Source organism: Eurytemora carolleeae, unplaced genomic scaffold, assembly GCF_000591075.1.
Source record: "Eurytemora carolleeae unplaced genomic scaffold, Eaff_2.0 scaffold184, whole genome shotgun sequence".
Classification (NCBI taxonomy): Eukaryota; Metazoa; Arthropoda; class Copepoda; order Calanoida; family Temoridae; genus Eurytemora; species Eurytemora carolleeae.
This window is the reverse complement of record NW_019397071.1, coordinates 27,552-48,097: the sequence shown is the minus strand read 5'-3', so window position 1 is coordinate 48,097 and position 20,546 is coordinate 27,552. Positions and strand designations below refer to the sequence as shown.

General features: G+C 31.4%; 1 protein-coding gene across 2 annotated transcripts in view; it reads right to left on the bottom strand.

Annotated features, from left to right (window-relative positions):
• LOC111711588 (DNA-directed RNA polymerase II subunit rpb1) overlaps window positions 1-20,546 on the bottom strand; it is a 58,900-nt gene that overhangs the window by 29,977 nt on the left and 8,377 nt on the right. The window contains exons 2-5 of one of the 2 annotated variants that reach the window (XM_023485976.1): window positions 15,126-15,194; window positions 3,716-3,766; window positions 3,179-3,220; window positions 2,096-2,164 (exon numbers count right to left, since the gene is read on the bottom strand). In XM_023485976.1, coding sequence (XP_023341744.1) covers window positions 2,096-2,164; window positions 3,179-3,220; window positions 3,716-3,766; window positions 15,126-15,131 — 168 coding nt within the window. In that variant the 5' untranslated portion in view covers window positions 15,132-15,194. The remainder of the gene's footprint in view (window positions 1-2,095; window positions 2,165-3,178; window positions 3,221-3,715; window positions 3,767-15,125; window positions 15,195-20,546) is intronic. The other variant, XM_023485977.1, reaches the window with a different exon arrangement.

Genomic DNA, 20,546 nt, shown 5'->3' with positions numbered 1-20,546 from the left:
CCTCCCCACTCATCTGTCATTCTCCTCCTTTTCTTGTTTCCAAACCAAAAGTGTCCATATCTTATCATTTTCCACAATTTTTCCTTGTTCTCAACTTTTATCTTGAAATCCTTGTCTCTAGATACCCCTAGTCCCATTCCTCTCGTTGCTTCTCAATACGCACCCCGCAGCCTCCATCTCACACCCCCTGCACCCCTTCCCCCCCATTTCGTTTTCCTCCCTATTAGTCTCGATGTTGACCTACAGTCAGCCTTTAATCCTCTAAACCTAATTTTACTGCTCCCCAATACCTAGCTAACCGGGGGATTTATAATCAACGTGATAACAAACTTTGCACGTCCATTAAACATTACAGTTCGCGGATTTATTTTATTACAATTCATTCACACTTCGTCGGTAGTTTTCAAGAGGTGCAGTGAGCACAAATCTGGAATAGGAAGACGACTGTCAAATGAACCTGAGACGCCACAGTTTTCTGGTTCTCACTGTATTGAATATAAAGGGACTGCAGATCACGAATGTGCACATAACTAGGATTGCCCTGATGATGCCCATCCCTGGCATAATTAGTGTTTTGAGTTACGTAGTTGAAACATGCAAGCATTAGTATTAATAGCATTAGTCTTCTTACANGGGTGATGTATAATTGAACACCTTAACTGTATGTAATAGATAATTATTCCTTTTATAATTAGAAAACCAGAATCCCTTTAAACACTGAAATTATATGCTTACAGGGTGATAGAAAGAAAATATGCTCTAACTTTATCCGTTTTATCCTGAGAGAGATACAATGGAAAATATTTCTAAAATAGTTCCAAAAAGATTTTCCGAAAAACAATAAGCTAAATCCAAAATTAAAAAAATCTGAAAATTTGATCAAATGAAACAAAGCATACTTGTAGAAGAACAAAACAAATAAAAATGTAGAAGAACAAAACATTTGTTTTAGCGTTTATAACTTAATTTGTTATGATACATAAACATTATTTGGGCCCATGTAAAGATATTATAAACCATAAAAAAATCGGCGTATGCATAAATATTCTTTTAAACAAACTATTTAATTGTAAGTGAGTTTTACAGTTTGGGAAACGAAAGTTTGCTTTTGAGAAGAAACTTGAAATCTTGAAGCTAATATTTCATAATAAAATAGAATAAAATTAAAATCAAAATTAAAATGATCTATATTGGGTCAAAGCATTTTTAAATAAAGTGATCAACTTTATCACTTGAATTTCACAAACGAATACCGAAGACGACCAATTTTTGATTTTTGTTGGTGTTAATGAATCGATTGAAAGATTGATCATGTGTTCAGTCTTGCTTGATACAAAACCTGGTTAGTGTTTGATAAATTATACGCAACAAAATACGCTCAGGACACATTGTATTGTGACGCAATAATTAAATGATGAAGAGGTTAATGTAACTTTTGTACAGTCAAGTATGAAAACTGTGTTTCATCATGGGAGAAATTCGTCAAGTTCTTCCGTAATGTGGACTATATTATGTACTGTACATTGTGCAGTGTACAGTATACTCAACCAACACTTACTAAAACCAAACATGTTACCCTAATTGAAACCAAACATGTTACCCTAATTGAAGCCAAACATGTTACCCTAATTGAAACCAAACATGTTACCCTAATTGAAACCAAACATGTTACCCTAATTGAAACCAAACATGTTACCCTAACTAAAACCAAACATGTTACCCTAACTAAAACCAAACATGTTACCCTAATTGAAACCAAACATGTTACCCTAACTAAAACCAAACGGGTCACCATTTAATAGGTCACCTGAAACCAAGCATGTTACTGTACCAGAATTTCTGAACCCAAACAGTTTACCTAGAAATCTGTACCTGAAACCAACATGTTACCCAGAATAGAACATGTTACTGTACCTGAAACCAACATGTTACCCAGAACAAAACATGTTACTGTACCTGAAACCAGTTACCGTACCTGAAACCAAACATGTTACTGAACCTGAAACCAAACATGTTACTGTACCTGAAACCAAACATGTTTCTGTACCTGAAACCAAACATGTTTCTGTACCTGAAATCAAACATGTTACTGTACCTGAAAGCTGCGTCGCATAGTGCTGAGTGGATCATCGATATCAGTAAAAAATCCTTCCCTCTTCCATCTCTAAAGAAAAAGTATACTGTTATCTTTGTGAGACATCCTTATATTTTTATATCTTGTCAATATTTCTTTTCAATAAAGCTTCATAAATCACATATGCAATATCAATAAATATATTTTCATTATTGCAGCTGTGTAAAGAAATATTATGTAAGAATTAATAAGGGATGAAAAAGATTAAGTTATGAATACGTAGTTAAAAATTGAACAGAAAGGCTGAATGAATGAAAGAATGAAGAACTAAAGTGCACAACGCGACGTCTGGAAAGTATCGTCATGGGTAAAGAATTGCACTGAGATAAACTTTACTCTACGTGAGTTTTCCATTTAGAACCCTGACCCTGATATTTATATATTTTCATGAGAAAATCATTCTGTACACTTTTCAGCCGTCTCTTTATGCGAGAATTGAAGTCTCCTAATGTAAAAAAGTTGAAATTTTGCGGATTTTAGGATTTGAGCGCGAATATCTTGATGCATATACCAAGATGCATCATCTAACCGATGATATATGTGTTTTAAGCGCTTATTACCATCGTAAGTGCACATCATTTATGCAGATGATTCAGCAAGCCCCGGAAAATACAGATAATGGCATATGTATTGAATTTGTATCTAAGGTCAGTAACTCAAAGCATTCTACAACCGCACTTACATAAAAACTCATTAAAGTTAATTAATTTCCTAAAACGGCAAGAAGTCCATGTTCATATATTTTGTGATTTTTTTTGCAGAGATTACTACTTATTACCTACAAGTGCGAAGGGATTTTTAAAACTAAAAATACATAGAAAAATATTAGACAGAGAACTGTACAGAAAATGTATTTACAAGGCTAAATAATTTACCATAAGAAGAATTTGCTAAAAGCTGTAGTTAGAGTTTTATATATATATAGATTCTTTACGGTTGAACAGTTGTAAAAAATGCAATCGATATATTTTATTGGGAAATAAAATTAAAATTGCAATTTACCGCANATAAAAATAATAATAATATAATAATTATAATAATTACCTGTCCTAAAGACTCTTCTGGTATTTTCAATCTCGGGTTCCCCTGTTCTCCGACAATTAAATATTAGAACTGTAGTAGTGATAAGTTTTATTATAACAATAAAACAATGATTTAATTTTTATAATGGATATATATGAAAACAGATGTAGTTTTCAAAAAAGTTTATTTCAATTCTTAGTTCAATCGATTAGTTAGTTGATTAGTAGTTCATAAATTGATTAGTTTATAAACAGATAATTATAGTTTTAAAAATCAATAAATTTATTCAACAATAGTTTGTAAACTGATTAGTTGTTAATTAGATTTATTGAACAGAAAATTTGAAGACTTTGAACAGTTGACTAATTATTCACTTTATTTGTTGATAAAAAGAGAAACCAATTGATTTATCTTTTTATACATTGATTTATGTGATAAATTAATTATGTTTGAACAGTTAATTAGTTAATCACTCTATTAGCAGACAAACAGATAAATTGATTGATTGATTGATTGTTAGATTGGCTCATTATTTGATTTATTTATCGTTAATTGTTCCTGGCTGCAGCCGAGGCATATTATTAATATGTAGACTCCAGGTCCCAGCACCTAGATAGAAAGATAGATACATAGATAGATAGATAGATATATATAGATAGATAAATAGATGGATAAATAGATAGATAAATAGATAGATGGATGGATAGATATATAGATAGATAGATATAAAAGTATTAGGCGAAGCCCCATGTTTTATTTCAATTTTATTTGTGGCTCTATTTGTGAGCATCTTCTCTTTGTACGCTATAAAACAATAACTAAAAATATCTCGTGGATTAAACAATATTTTTTTGCGCATTTCAAAAATTTACCAAAAACCAAAAAACTTTTGGACTCAAATTTTCGTAATTTTGAGCTTTCATAAACCTTCCCTGCGGTCATGTGAGGTCCAATTGGGCCAAATCGGTTCAGTAGTTTTGACTTTTATTGGATACAAACGGACACAGACAGACGGACAAGCAGACAAACAAAGAATATATAAGTATCTGAATAATCTGCTATGTTAAAAAAACGAATCTACTATATGCGACCAAACTGCAAAAATATCCCATAATCAATTTAGATGTGAAAACAACAGTCTGCACTTGCGCTTAGTTTAAGGTAACTCTAGAATTAAACAAACAAATTTGAAATTTTCAATAACTTGCTCAAGGTCTATTGAGAGTAGAAAGTACAAAGTAAAATTACAGAGCATTGTTTGTGGCTGTTGAGTTCGGACAGAGGAGTGGGGAGTGTAGAGTAAAGAGTACGGAGTGTAGAGTATGGAGTATGTAGTATTAAGTGTGGAGTGTAAAGTGTAGAGTGAAGAGTATGGGAGTGTAGAGTATAGAGTATGGGAGTGTAGAGTGTAGAGTGTAGACTGTAGAGTGTAGGGTGTAGAATGTAGAGTGTACAGTTTAGAGTGAAGAGTGTAGAGGGAAGCGTGTAGAATCTAAAGTGTAGAGTGTAGAGTGTAGAGTGTAGAGTGTAGAGTGCAGAGCGTAGAGTGTAGAGTGTAGTGTATAGAGTGTAGAGTGTAGAGTGTAAGGTGTAGTGTATAAAGTATATATTGCAAAGTATTCTGTAGAGTGTAGAGTGCAGAGTGTAGAATGTAGTGTATAGAGTATATATTGCAGAGTATTCTGTAGAGTGTTCACGAAGTCATAAATACTTTCTTTATCTAAATGAAGAATGAAAACCATAAAATAGTGAAATGAAAGTAGCATTTTTTATTCATTTCATTAAGAATTTTATATCTGTAACTGAGCCTTTCTAAAAACGTGCCATAAATATTTATAATAATTACAAATGACAACTTTCTTACCGACATTTTGATTAAAAGAAAGAATGAAGGTGGGGCCTGATAATCAAATATTTAAAAGTCTAAATCACTTAAAGTCTTTATTTTATATGATTTGCGTGGCAGGATTCCTATACATTAGTTAAACATGATATAATTAATGTAATATACACGGGTAATAATAGGATATTTTGGCACGCAAATATAGCCATGGCTAAAAACAGAATAATTCTGCAAAATCGTAAAATACGTATAAACTACAGTTTCAAGTTCAACAGTAAAAAAATGAAAAATAAAGCCAAGAAAATAGAGCGTTCTTAAAAATAAAAATATCCACGTTTGTCTGTTTTTTATTTGATTCATTTCGATGCTTAAAGGGACTGTAAAGGAAAAATGAAAGGGGGTATAGACTGAAAGCTTATCACTTTAGCTCTCGATCGCGACCCATGAAAGTTATATCTGATGTTCCTATCTTGAGAAATTGATATAAAACTGTGTCAAATTTATACGAAAATTAATATATATACAGAGATAGAGAAAGCTAATTGTATCTTAGGTTTACTCCAATTCTAATTTTATATTTGTTATTTCTATTTTTATTAGATTTAATTCATAATATTATTTATACTTCCGTATTACTTGACCAGAAGTTCCACCAATGGCAGTGCAGTAAAGTGGTCACGTGATGCAGGCGGAGAAACGTGATCAGTATACTGCTCTGCCATTGGTGATAGTTCTGGTCACGTGATTTAAGTTTAAGCTTTTCTAAATTTTACATATATGAACTTTCGTATAATTGCAACACAGTTTTAAATCAATTTCTCGAGACAGGAACATCAGATAAAACTTTCATGGGTCGCGATGAAGAGCTAAAGTTGTTAGCTTTCAGCCTATACCCTCTTTCATTTTTCCTTTACAGTCCCTTTAAACGAAAATTACTATGTATAGTTTCTTCGATGCTTTTAGTTATGTTATGGTTTTATAGGGACTTATACCATGACCAGACCACGCACCATGGAGTGTTTGCTTTATTTACCCAATGTCTGGGCGATACAGTACAAACTGGGACCATAAAGGTTGTCCCGGCTCGGAAATTCAAATGTACTACTGCTTCCCGTGAGACGTAACCTGACCCTCCATTTAAATCGATATGACCGATTCATGATGTTTTTCTTTAGCCTTTTATCGATCGTGTTAACGAGGAATATATCGTCGTTTTCTTAGTTGAAATTAACGAGGTTATAGCATATAGAGTGATGATGTACGCTAATCCGTTACTAATTGTACAGGGCATGTACTCCACTTCCAAAGGTCAATCTGTATATTACAGTAACCGGGGGTGATTTTGGAAAATATTTAAATGGAGAATTTGTTTTCCATGTAACTATTAACATCCACTACTTTTTATCGTGTGCTAGGTTTCATTTTCACAGGAAGAAGTACATTTACAGTCTTTTACAGGGCAAATATTTTATCGTTAATAAACTGTTCTGAGAAAACTGAGTAAAATTCAAGATACAAAACCTCCCCAAACACGTGTACTCCGAAAGCGTACTGCATATTTGATGCTTGTACTGTAAGAATAGGCCATAATCCCTTATTATGCTTTATCAGTAAACTATCCCGGGTGTACACTCAGGCTAATATACACATAGAGGTAGCTAAGATCGAGTCTCCCTGGTTGAAATTGTATAATTTCTCAAATTTCCTTCATCGTCTCTGTTACATAAACCTGCAAACCATTGTTAAAGTGAACCGCAATTGAAAATAACAAAATTTTAAGATAAACCGTTGCATTGATAAAGGTTAAAAGAGTACCTTAGTGGATGGAACATAGAATCCTTGAAATGAATGGCTACTTGCAAACATATTTACAGACCCTTTAAACATATTTACAGACCCTTTAAACATATTTACAGACCCTTTAAACATATTTAAACACCCTTTAAACATATTTACAGAAACTTTAAAAACTTAAAATAAAATAAAAATTTTTTTTGCACTGACATTTTTTTCAATTTGGTTTTAAATAATTTATTGATTTTAATACGGTACATTTATTTTAGCCTGTCATTATAAATATAAATTCTATGTAAAAATACAACCACCTTCGTTTCAACAATACGCTTTTAAATATTCTTTTTATACTCCAGATCTGTCTATCTACATATCTATCTACCTGTATAACTGTCTATCTGTCTATCTGTCTATCTGCCTATCTGTCTATCTGTATATCTGTCTATCTGTCTATCTTTCTATCTGTATATCTGTCTATCTGTATATCTGTCCATCTATCTAAACTACCGATCTATAATTATTCAGTTACAAAACCAAATTTAATATTTTAATTTGTAACCGATTTATATAATGGCCACTCATAACAATATAGTCAGGATTATTATTAATAGTTGCCAAATAGAGCCGATTAAAGTTCTGAACCTGTATTGTACAGAGAGAACAAAAAACATAGGATCGATTAGATGACTGTTATTGTTTTTTCTCCTCTCTATTCCAGAGTAGTGTTCAACTCAAAAATGTGTTCTTACTTAGGAAATGTTTTTAACTATTCGTATCAAATGATTGACATTTCTTGGATATAAATCATGCATTTTTTTTCGTGTCCTTCTTAATTTTTAGCTATATATATATCAGCCTGTTTATGATTTTGTGTTTTGTGCAAGAAAGTCTAAATCAGTTTGTTTATTGAAACCTAGACAGTTATCAGTTGTTTGTCTAATAATAATATGATTTAGAAACACTATTTGAACTTTGAAGTAATCCTATCGAAAATGACTTACATAAATATACAGAAATACTGAAGATTTCTTAAACTTAAAGATCTTAAAAAACTTTGAAAGAAAAGTCTTATTAATATATATATATATAGACATATATAAAGGAACAGCTAATTTATTAGATTCGATCAAAGGTTTATAAGATAATCTCAAAGATTAAAGAAATCTTATCTTCAGTATTTTTGTAGTTTAGGTTTGTCATTTTTGATAGGATTACTACCAATTATGTTTCTAAATCAATCATTATTAGATATCAACATCAAAAATAAAACAAAGCTGGAAGTGTAATTTCAAATAACGCTTCACGTAAAGATGGCATGAAGTATATTCTACCATGATGTGCAATTCTAATTTATTATCTGTATTCATAATATTATTATCTTAACTATTTTGTATGTTGACCCAGCCGGGCTAGCCCGGTCAGTTCATTTTACCTGTTTATAAATAAAGTAGTTGAATATCATTAGTTGATCAGAACGGACGTATATAGAGCCTTGAGTTTTGGCTAGAGACTTAGTTAGAGAGAATCTCATTAGACTTTGAGTTAAGTAATCGTTAGAGAAGTAGCGTCTAGATTTGTTACAGGCACTACCCAATTCACAACGGTACCATTCAAATCTGTGTCTGATCAAGTATGAATTAGTAATAAATGTTAACGATTTGAAATCTTATAGTTTTCACTGTGGTTTCTCCATTAAAGTGACTTGCGCATTTCTTCTTCAGGCATACATAAAAGAATTATTATAAATAAACCCTTTTAAACCTATAGAAAGCACTCCCTTTAAAATAAAACTGCAACGGAAATATTTATCAAAAATTGGTACTGTAGATTTGCTAAAAACTGTAATTGCATATAGAAATACTTGAAAAGTAAATGTTATTTTAATTGCAGGGTCTCAACTCTCACAACAGTGTAAAATTTCTAAAATGTGTATACAGTGAAGTTTAAAGCATTAAAGTGTTAAATAAAGCTAGCGTTAATATCATAATAAAATCTTTACACATGGGGATAAATTACATTTTAAATAATTAGAATGCAGGTTCAGTTCTGCTGGTTACTTCTAGATATACAGAGTAACCCACAAAGGATGAGACGGTAAAAACGAAAATCTTTAAATCTGATGTTGCCAAGGGTAAATTAAGTTATTTACCTTGAATATAATGTTTGCAATGTTTATTTACTGATTAGAAAAAAAATAAACAAGTTTACAGTTGCGGGGAATCATTAATATAAGGAATCAGATATATTCTGTAAAGATTCTGAACAGTCGTCTCTGAAGTATTATTCTTTGTGGGTAACCCTATAGAAACAAAATCAACTTTTCCCGCAAAGTAAAGATTAAAAATATCGAAAATAACCGAGGACAGTGTAATACTTTGATATATGATATGGGCTTGCCTTTTGTGTAAAACATTAATTTGACAAAATCTCAAAAAACTCATGAAAGTTTTTTGAAAAAATTTTTGATAGAAAGTGTTTACAAATTTAAATCAAGAACAAGAGAAAAAATTCTGATTTGAAAATACATTGACATTTTTCAAACAAATAAATGTACACTTTGGCAGTGTAACCATTCCCACTCAACCCCTCCCAACTCAACCCCTCCCGACTACCTTTATTTTTTCATTATTTTTTTATGGGTCATTAACTAGATTCATATCTATAAAAAACCTCCTTGAAAAGAAATGGAATAGGAGGTGATGGTAAGAAAGGGAGGTTTACAGGGATTGTAATTTCAACTGACCTTCCATTTAGAGAGGGACATCCCTGATTCACAACGATACCTTTTAAACCTTTGGATGCAGCTTTTTAAACAGCAATAAATAGATATGAACAAATAGTTCTCTATCCTCGAGGAAAAGTATAGGGTTTAAAGGGTATCGTTGTGAATTGATGATGTCCGTCTTTAAATGAGAGGTCCCTTAAATTTTAAAGTTGATTCTGCACTGTGAGGTTGGAGTGTGGGTTAGCTATATTGTACTGTTCGGTTTACAGAAAGTTTCCTTTATGTATCTTGTATTTCTTATTAGGGAGGTGGGGGGTAATAGATAAAAATAGACAATGTGGGGAAGGGTGGTAGAAGGGGTTGAGACTATTATCAGTTTGAAGGTAGGGGGGGATAGAATAAAAAGTTCATTAACTTTGACTGCATAAATGAAGATTAATGTAGTTCATTATTTATCTATTCTACTTTTCATACTTTAAGCATAATATCCCTCTCTTAAGACATTTTTCTTTGTCAAAACCTCTCACCATGAATAATTCTATTCAAAATCCTACCATAGCTTAGGGGAGATAAGATTTAATGTCTATCTCTTTTTTTTACAACTTAACTAAACAAATTGAAATGTTTGATAACTTATTGAGTAAAGAGTGTAAATAAGCTTTTGTTTATACATGAGAAAACTGCAAAAAAGCGTATCTTTTATTTTTCCATGTGTCAAATCAATTCATCATAAAAAAAAGTTTGTTATGTCCTGATAAAAACATTTTAGTTTTTTCTATCATTCTGTTCATGATTTCATGAGACTAGACAACGCCACGTCAAAATAAAGTAGTTTTGGAAACATTCTTTAAGAATAATTAAAAACTATGAATATTTCTGTAGATTTTTCCGATTGTATTCACGGATTTCCAACATTTTTTATTCAAAATATTTTTTTTATTTTACCATTTATTAAACTTTTTTGAGGTCATATTCATAGTTCTCACATGATTTCAATCCTAAATTGTCTTTTTTGAAGAGCAATACTAAGAAGTTTTTATATCTAAGGTGCAACAAAATGCTTTGTCATACTTGTGCGTAAAATCAATAATAGATACGCTACGAGGTCACCAAGTCGTGTCAGTAATTTAAAACAAATTTGGCCTTTTCTTTATGTCTAGAATTGTATTGCATCAAATGGTTTTTTTTTAGTTTTAACGTTTCAAACTGTTTTTGGAAAATTTTAATTTGTTAAAAACAACAATTGTATTTAAATAAAGTAAAGTGAATAATCTGTTTCTAAACAATGAAATCATTATATTTAAAAAAATCGTGTGAAAAGGAATATATTTGGTGTAATTTAGATTAATGATAAGTACAACCTCAAAAAAAGCATATTCTGCCCATTATACAAAATCTATAGTTTTCTTGAGCGCTCCGAGCCTTCAATATAATTTTCCCAATTCGTACAAACTCTGAAAATGAAACATTCAATTGTGAAAAAAATGCAAACCAGGTCATAATTTGCGTGCTTGTATGTATATGTTTATATGTAGGTATATGTATGGGAACATACATTATAATACGGGCTTAATAATACACAGAGCAAGTTTTAGCGCGCGTATATGAAGGAAACCGTGGGAGACAATGCGCACATTTTACGCCAAAAAAATTGAACAGGCTATTAATTGATGGGGGTTTGAGGGGGANTGGTAAAATTATTTTTCAATCTTTCAAATTTTGGCCATTTGTATGACCTTGTAGCTCCTCTAGTTTTAATTTAATCATATTTATTTTGTTACAAATTTGAAACTCTAAACATATTGTTCTTCTAAATAGTTCTTTAATTAAAGGAGTTGTATTTGAAAACATATACATTATATTTCAATCTAACCTGCAGTTTACTTTAGTTTGACGTGATAAAATGTTTAAATTTACTTTAGTTTAACGTGATAAAATTATCCAAAACATCAGGTTGCAAAGGTATAGATTTAAAGAAATTAGAGTTAGAAACAAGTAAGATATGAAAAATGTACCATGATATTTCCATCTTTTAACACGCCGATTGCAGAAAACTTTTCTAAAGTGTAGTACATTTACACAAAAAACTTGCCAACGTTCACAATGACATAGAAAGTGTACTTTCATGCCCCTAAATGTACTTTCAACCCCAGTCCCATTTAGGATCAGAAATGGAATTATTTGGACCCTTGTGAACCAAAGTAATGAGGCAAGTAAAGTTAATTGCTGTTGCGTATTCTCTGCGTTCATATTACAAACCAGTTCTCTCTGAGCGGTGTTTGTAAACAAGAAAAGATACATCAGTGTTACTCTAATATCCGAGGAGGATAAAAGCATTCAATTTTCAAAATTTTGTCAAGAATATTTCACTGATTTTTTATCTAAATGATGACTCCCATGTCATGCTGTGACATCTGTCTTGTGTTTACTTTACCGCCCAGAGACAGTACACTGAAATAACTGTCTTTGCATTATAATTCTTTGCTGCGAACATAGAAGAGATATTTTAAAATAGAATTTATGCTTAAAGCTTAATAGACTTGGGCACATTGTGATATATATATATATATATATAAATAGATTAATATAACTAATTTAGAAACAATGCAGTATTGTGTATCCCTACATTCAACTTTTTACCACCGACAGAATATTTAAAATATATGAATTTAGTTTGTGAAAAATATAAGTTCTGAGCTGAAAACTTTAGAATTGTGGATATCGAGATCAATACATGATCTTCTCTTTTTTGCTAATTTCAGGATTGATTTAATCTAAAGTTTATTCAACAAAAGTATTTATATCTCAAAAAATCAAGTGGGGTCTGGAGAAACCAATCAGAGAAGCTGGGATATTTGTAACTTAGCGCGCCATTTAATAAGTGAACTCTCATTGGTCAGAAACCAGCAGGGAGAGAAAAAGAAAGAAAGAGATTGGATTAAGAAGGAAATTAAAATATTTCACATTGGATATTCAGATTAAGCAATCGAGGTTAAAGGTATTTAATTCAAAAGTTTTCAGCTCTTATTACAAAGTCAGCTAAACTTAAAACTATGAAATAAGTGAAAACTATAAAATAAGTAAAAACTATGAAATAAGTGAAAACTATGAAATAAGTAAAAACTATGAAATCAGTGAAAACTATGAAATAAGTGAAAACTATGAAATAAGTAAAAACTATGAAATAAGTGAAAACTATGAAATCAGTGAAAACTATGAAATAAGTAAAAACTATGAAATAAGTGAAAACTATGAAATCAGTGAAAACTATGAAATAAGTGAAAACTCTGAAATAAGTGAAAACTATGAAATCAATGAAAACTATGAAATAAGTGAAAACTATAAAATAAGTAAAAACTATGAAATCAGTGAAAACTATGAAATAAGTGAAAACTATGAAATAAGTGAAAACTATAAAATAAGTGAAAACTATGAAATAAGTGAAAACTATGAAATAAGTGAAAACTATGAAATCAGTGAAAACTATGAAATAAGTGAAAACAATGAAATAAGTAAAAACTATGGAATAAGTGAAAACTATGAAATAAGTGAAAACTAAGAAATAAGTGAAAACTATGAAATAAGTGAAAACTATGAAATCAGTGAAAACTATGAAATAAGTGCAATCTATGAAATAAAAAAAAAATTGTCATGAAGATAAAAATATTTCTGTAATTTTTAAAGAATCTTTTATTTTGTAAAAATTACGATTTCAAAAAATGATAGCGTATCCTTATTTGAAAAATGATATCGTATCCTGATTTGAAAAAATGATAGCGTATCCTGATTTGAAAAATGATAGCGTATCCTGATTTGAAAAATGATAGCGTATCCTGATTTGAAAAATGATAGCGTATCTTGATTTGAAAAATGATAGCGTATCCTGATTTGAAAAAATTATAGCGCATCCTGATTTGAAAAATGATAGGGTATCCTGATTTGAAAAATGATATCGTATCTTGATTTGAAAAAATTATAGCGCATCCTGATTTGAAAAAATGATAGCGCATCCTGATTTGAAAAAATGATAGCGTATCCTGATTTGAAAAATGAAAGCGTATCCTGATTTGAAAAATGATAGCGTATCCTGATTTGAAAAATGATAGCGTATCCTGATTTGAAAAAAAGGACAAAGGAATCTTGCCACAAATTCAAATTTTCCAATTCCTGCAGAATTCGTAGTTAGAAATATCTGAGGTCTACTATGTATAGGGCTTGGAAAATCAGAATTTGTAGCCAAAGACTCAATTCCTTTAATATGTCCGTCATTGATGATTGAAAGAGCATTGATAAAATTTACAGAAGAGATGCAATGCCGTGAGCCAATATGTAAAAAAACAGAACTGTAAAATGTGGAAAAATTATAATTTACCATGTATAGTATTTTTTATAATTGCCATTAAAGAAGTATTAAATGATCTTTAACCTCTCTCTCTTGTTTAAATATTTTGCAACGGAAAACGGTATTTACTTCTCTTTAGATAGTTCAGCCATTTCCTTCACTAATTCTTAAAATTGTAAGAATATCAATTCTACAAATGTAAATGCAAGCTTCTAACATCTTTTTAAAATAAGTATGCAAATTATTACTGTAAACAGTACATAGAAAAGGTACTATTTACTAGATACTAGGTTTCATGTACTATATGAATTATGTACTAGATACTAGGACCAGGTACTATATGAATTATGTACTAGATACTAGGTACCAGGTACTATATGAATTATGTACTAGATACTAGGACCAGGTACTATATGAATTATGTACTAGATACTAGGTACCAGGTACTATATGAATTATGTACTAGATACTAGGACCAGGTACTATATGAATTATGTACTAGATACTAGGTACCAGGTACTATAGAAATTATGTACTAGATACTAGGTATCAGGTACTATAGAAATTATGTACTAGATACTAGGTACCAGGTACTATAGGAATTATGTAGGTACTATAGTATTAGATACTGTAGGTATAAGGTACTAGACACTAGGTACTGGGTATTAGACACTAGACACTAGGTACTGGGTACTAGACACTAGACACTAGATACTAGGTAGTAGGTACTAGACACTAGACACTAGGTACTGGGTACTAGACACTAGGTACTATAGGTACTAGGCACTAGACACTAGGTACTAGGTACTAGACACTTGACACTAGACACTAGGTACTTGATGTGAAAGACATAATCCTAAAAACTACAAACAAATGAAAACAAAGAAGTTGGAAAAAAGAAAAAACCGCCAAACCCTTCCTGTCATTATATAAAACCCTCCCCCCATCCTGCCATCTTATGAAACTCCTGGTTTTATTTTTACACTGATATAAGGATAAAATCATACTAGTCACATGTCGTGTAGTCTCTCCCTTTACAGTTGAAAACATAGATTTTAACTGTAGCAGGGTGAGTAAATATCTTGTGATAATGTTTCAATCTTTAATCCATCCAGGATTCCCTATAAACCTCAAGGTTACCTTCGAATACCAACCAAATAAATACAAAACCTAGACCCAGATATAGACAAATAGTTTAGAAAACAGAAGATATTAGAAGGAAAGAAAGGAAGTGATGTTTTTAAAATTATGGATAAATTATTACCTTCATATTTTTAGATTTTTATTCGGATGTTTTGTACTGTATTCGAGACTTCAGCATTCTATCGGAATTCTATCAATCAATCAAACAGTTTTTATTTTTTTCATTTTATAACCTAGACAAAATTTTAACGAAAAGAAAGAAAAAATAACTATACTAACAAGAGCGTAAGATAAATATCAAAGTTATTAAAGGGAGTAACCGGCTATGTAAGGTAGTTGAAATGAGTATGCAGTGTTGTGGCAAACTTCTTTCGGATTCATTTCGGATCTGTAAATCCTCAGTTTGAGCGCAAATTCGATGTTCAAAACTCCAACTTTGGGGGTGGATACGTTTTCAGAATTAGTTTTTTTAAATTATTAAATAACGACGACATAAAATTTGAAAAAGTTCTACAATAAACTACAGACGTCATGGTTGAGAAAATAAAAAATAATTTTATCATCGAAAATAAGTAATCTTGTTCAATTATTAATTTCTATTTTCTCATTATTCTGGTTTCTCATCATTCACAAAGATTTTCTGCAGATTTTCTAGAATTATTATTGAAAAGACAACATTTGAAGAATTTGAAGAAATCTGCGAATAAATTCAAAGAAAATAAGAAATTCCATATAATAATGAAAACGAAATAATCGATTTTACCATTGATTTATAGACATATTTCTTTAGAGAAATATGTTCCTAACCATCTAATTAGATTACTGTATAATTTTTACATTATTTTTCGTTGTCGTTATTTAATAATTTGAAAAAAAAACTAATTCTGAAAACGAATCCACCGTTTTGAACGTCGAATTTGTGCTCAAACTCAGAATTTACAGATCTTTAAAAAGTTTAATATGTCTCAAATGAATCCGAAAGAAGTTTTCCACAACACTGCATACTCAATTCAACTACCTTACATAGCCGGTCACTCCCTTTAAAAATGAACAGGGGCCGGGGGGGGGGAGGTGGCGTTGCTTTTAGGGGAAAATACTTGGAGGATTTAAGACAATTTTCTAAACATTTTAGAGGATTTTGACATGTAAAATTTTGAAGAGATGAACGGATTTCAAATCTTTCTTTAACGAACGATTTGTTTTCGTTAAAAATCTGGAAAAATGTAATGACAAATTTATTTTTGAAACTACTGAAGTTGACCATGTAGATTGTCGAGCCCAAACAGCTCTGAAAAGTTCGGGAATAAAAACCACTAAACCCTGTGGTGCCCGGCATCCTTGAGCAAGCATAAAGTTTGGTTAAAAAGCAGCGCATGTCGCGCATTTTGTCTGATCAAGATAATAGTGGTAGACACAATATTGACAGGGGTTTTGACACTTGATTGACATCAGGCGGATTGTAATTAGTTTCACAAGGAACTGTGTTTTTATCAGGGGGTATCCCAATACCTTTCGTTTGGAACGAAATACTTTTTTGTCGTTGTCTCGGTCGACATTTTGAAAAGGGTAGTGCTGCCAGATGAGATTAATGATATATAAAGTGCTCGAGAAGAAAAAATTCATTTTCTTGAGTTTATTTTCAAGAACTTTTTAGAAACCCCATTCAAAACGGATCTTATAATTCCATCCCACAACGTCCAATCAAAGTAATAAATTATTAATAAACATTTTTTTTTTCAAAATTCATGAACATTTTTATCAGGATTATAATTTACAAATAAAATAAACCTTTTCCAATCACACAATTTTAAAAAAATTACAACTATATTTCAGATAAACATTTTTATTGTAACTAGGATTTCAGGGCGCTTCTCGCCCATCTTCTTTTTCAATTGTGTACATTTTAACTTTGTATACATAATTTGTAAAACAAAAACAGTTCGCGGGATTTAATAAAAAAAATGTCGTGGATTTTAAAAATTTAATGGAAATCGAATTTTGTTGGAGGTAAATTTTGAAATTTTGATCATGTGAGGCCCCACAGAATATTTTTGCGCGATCTGTTCAGCCTTTAGAAGTGTATTGAATTCAAACACCCAGACAAGTATAAATATAGATTTTTTTTCTTCATTTTATATAGTCAAATTAGGCCAAATTTATTAAAATAATCATTTCTCGATATTAAAGTGCATTAATTAATTTAATGATGCAAACAGTAATATTATATAGTTGTAAAACCATTATAGCACCAGGTCTAGCCGATAGTAATGGAATCCTGGGGGCTCACGTAACCAATACTTTATGGACTTTAAAATGAAAAATATAATATATATACAGGGTGTCACAAAAATTTGGTATTTGATATTCAATTAGGTATAAGATTAGAACATTTTGTAACTTTTTTACTGTTCATTCAAAAACTAAAATCTCACCGCGAAAAGTCCAAATGACTGCAAATGTATTATACAATTTCGAAATTAGATTTTTTTTCGGAACACAATGTCTGGAATGGTGTGCTAGACTTGATGATTTTTCAACTATTTCTTGGCATTGTTTTAACCTAATCATGGCAAAATGCAATCATAGTGTCTATAAAGTACAATATATGTACATTGACAGGGTTTTCTGTTATTATGGTTATTTCTTGCAACCTGCAGGGGGGGGGGGTGTTTAGTGTTTAGTTTAGAAACTAGAACAATAAAATAAAATCATTTAAAACTAAAAACAAATTTCATAACTTTCAAAAACAAATTCTGTTTCAATATTACTTTTCAACCACCCTGCCGCCGCTAAATGGTGGGAAATATTTAGTAAAAAAGTTGTTATTTTGTTTTTTTTTTAGTGGGATTATCAACATCTTTCAAGTAACGTTTAATTTAAAAAATGAAACATAAATCAAATTTATAATTTGCAGCCAATTTTCGAATTTCTAAAGCAAAGACAGAAAAGAAAATGACTCAGTTTTTACCAGCTAACTTCAAATTAAAAATCTTCTACTAATCGTTTGAGGCATTTGTTGAAAATTGACGTTCGGAAACGCCAAAAATCCCAAAAATTATTATTAAATTTATTATCAGATTATTACAGCTTATTATTCACGCAAAAAAGGCAAATTCTCACAATTAAATATACGAAGTAAACTTTTTAATTACATAAAATGATCCGAGCTAAATTATGTTCTAGAAATTGCAATTAACAAAAAATTTCAAAATTAGTTTTTTTTTAAAATACTATTAATTTTGTGTTTAGTTTGAAGAGGCAACATTGAATCAATGCCGGGCTATTATTTTTCTTTAAACAGATATGTTGCTTTAAGGGTAGAAAAGAAAATGAATGATTAAGTATAATCAAACTGTCATGAACATGTTTTTCGTGGGAATTCAGAAAAAATGTCCAGGGTTCAATTTTATGATGAAATTCTCAAAATTCCTCAAGATTGATTGTGTATTCTACAAGTTTAAAGCCTATCTTTAAACTATCAAATTATGCAATAAACTTGACTATAAAAGCAACAATTATGAATTTATTGTGGAATGTGTTAAATTTGAAAATTGCGAAGCGGACACTGTCCATATGTTTTTTTTTGTAGTATGAAGTGTAGAGGAAGGACATTTTAAGTCAATAAATTGCCCCCTCCCCCCCTCTTCACAATGTCAACCATAGGATCAAACCAGTGTTAGGTTCGCCCAATCCCCACCCCCCTTATTCCAATCATCCAATCAACCATCCCCCCCCCCTCATGCCCCTCCCCATTTTGGTAACGCCTTAACTACTGCTTATGCCCAGCTAGGAATCTAATCTGTCAAACAATAAACTTGAACTTGCTTCAGGAGTAGATAATATAGAGTGTACCAGAATACGTGAACTCCAGGAGTAGATAGTACAGGGTGTACCATAATACATGAACTCCAGGAGTAGATAGTACAGGGTGTACGAAAGTACATGTACTTCCGGAGAAGATAGTACATGGTGTACCAAAGTACATGTACTTCAGGAGTAGATAGTACAGTGTTTACCATAATACATGAAATCCAGGAGTAGATAGTACATGGTGTAACAAAGTACATGTACTTCAGGAGAAGATAGTACAGTGTGTACCACATGTACTCCAGGAGTAGATAGTACAGGATGTACCAGAATAAATGTAATAAAAACCCTTATTTAGTTTATTTCTTTATAACCCGTAAATATAGGTTATTTAGTTCATTGACCCTAGTTGCGGTCAACTTATTTATCTGTACCTTTTTAAATCTAAATATAGGCAGTTTAACACAGACTCTTGTTATTTACGGATCGTATATACCTGGATAGGATAGAGTTTGTGATAGATTGAAACAGCACATTTCAGCTTTTAAAGACTAAGGAGGAATTAGGCATTTTCTACATACATGTACTCTAGGAGTAGATAGTACAGGGTTGTTGAACAAAATTATGATAAATCCTCTTGAAAGTCGTCTTTATTGAAATTTTCTTTCCGGAGACTGAACACGCACACCAAACCAAACCTTTCCATACCTCCTCAATTCATAAACAAAAATTTAGAGTCCACGTTGAAGTGATATAAATCAAAATCCTAAAACATGTTTTAGCCATCAACCTATCACTCCTCTTTTGTGTGTTTTAAGACCCAATAGTAAGTTTTACTTTTACTATGTACAATGTCATTTTATAAATATATACCCCGCATTTTCGATAACATTTTAAACATTTTCATTACATTATTTATGTTTTCCAGGTTTGAAATAAATCCAACAAGATTTTTTTGAAACTAACGACTTGAACTGCAATAGAGAGAGAATCATCACCTCATTAAATTTAGTCGGGACATCAATTCATCACCTTTTTAAATTTAGCAGGGACACCAAGGTCCCGGGCATATGTCAACAAGGGTGTGCGAGAATACTTGAGCTCTAAGAGTAGATAATACAGGGTGTACCAGAATGCAAATACTCAAGGAAAACATAGTACTGGATTTACCAGAATACATGAAATCCTAGAGTAGATAGTACAGGGTGTACCAGAATACATGTACTCAAGGAGTAGATTAGATAGTACAGGCTGTACCAGAATACATGTAATCTAGGAGTAGATAGTACAGGGTGTACCGAGAATACTTGAACTCTAGGAGTAGATAATACCGGGTATACCAGAATACATAAACTCCAGGAGTAGATAGTACTGGGTGTACCAGAATACATGAACTAGAACTCCAGGAGTAGATAGTACTTGGTATACCAGTATACATTAACTCTAGGAGTAGATAGTACAGGGTGAACCATAAAACATGTACTCCAGGAGTAGATAGTACTTGGTGTACCAGTATTCATTGACTCTAGGAGTAGATAGAATACTGGTACACCAAGTACTATCTACTCTACTAGAATACATGTACTCCAGGAGTAAATAGTACAGGGTGTACCAGAATACATGAACTCTAGAAGTAGATAGTACAGGGTGTACCAGAATACTTGAACTCTAGGAGTAGATAGTACAGGGTGTACTAGAATATATGTACTCCGGGAGTAGATAGTACAGGGTGTAC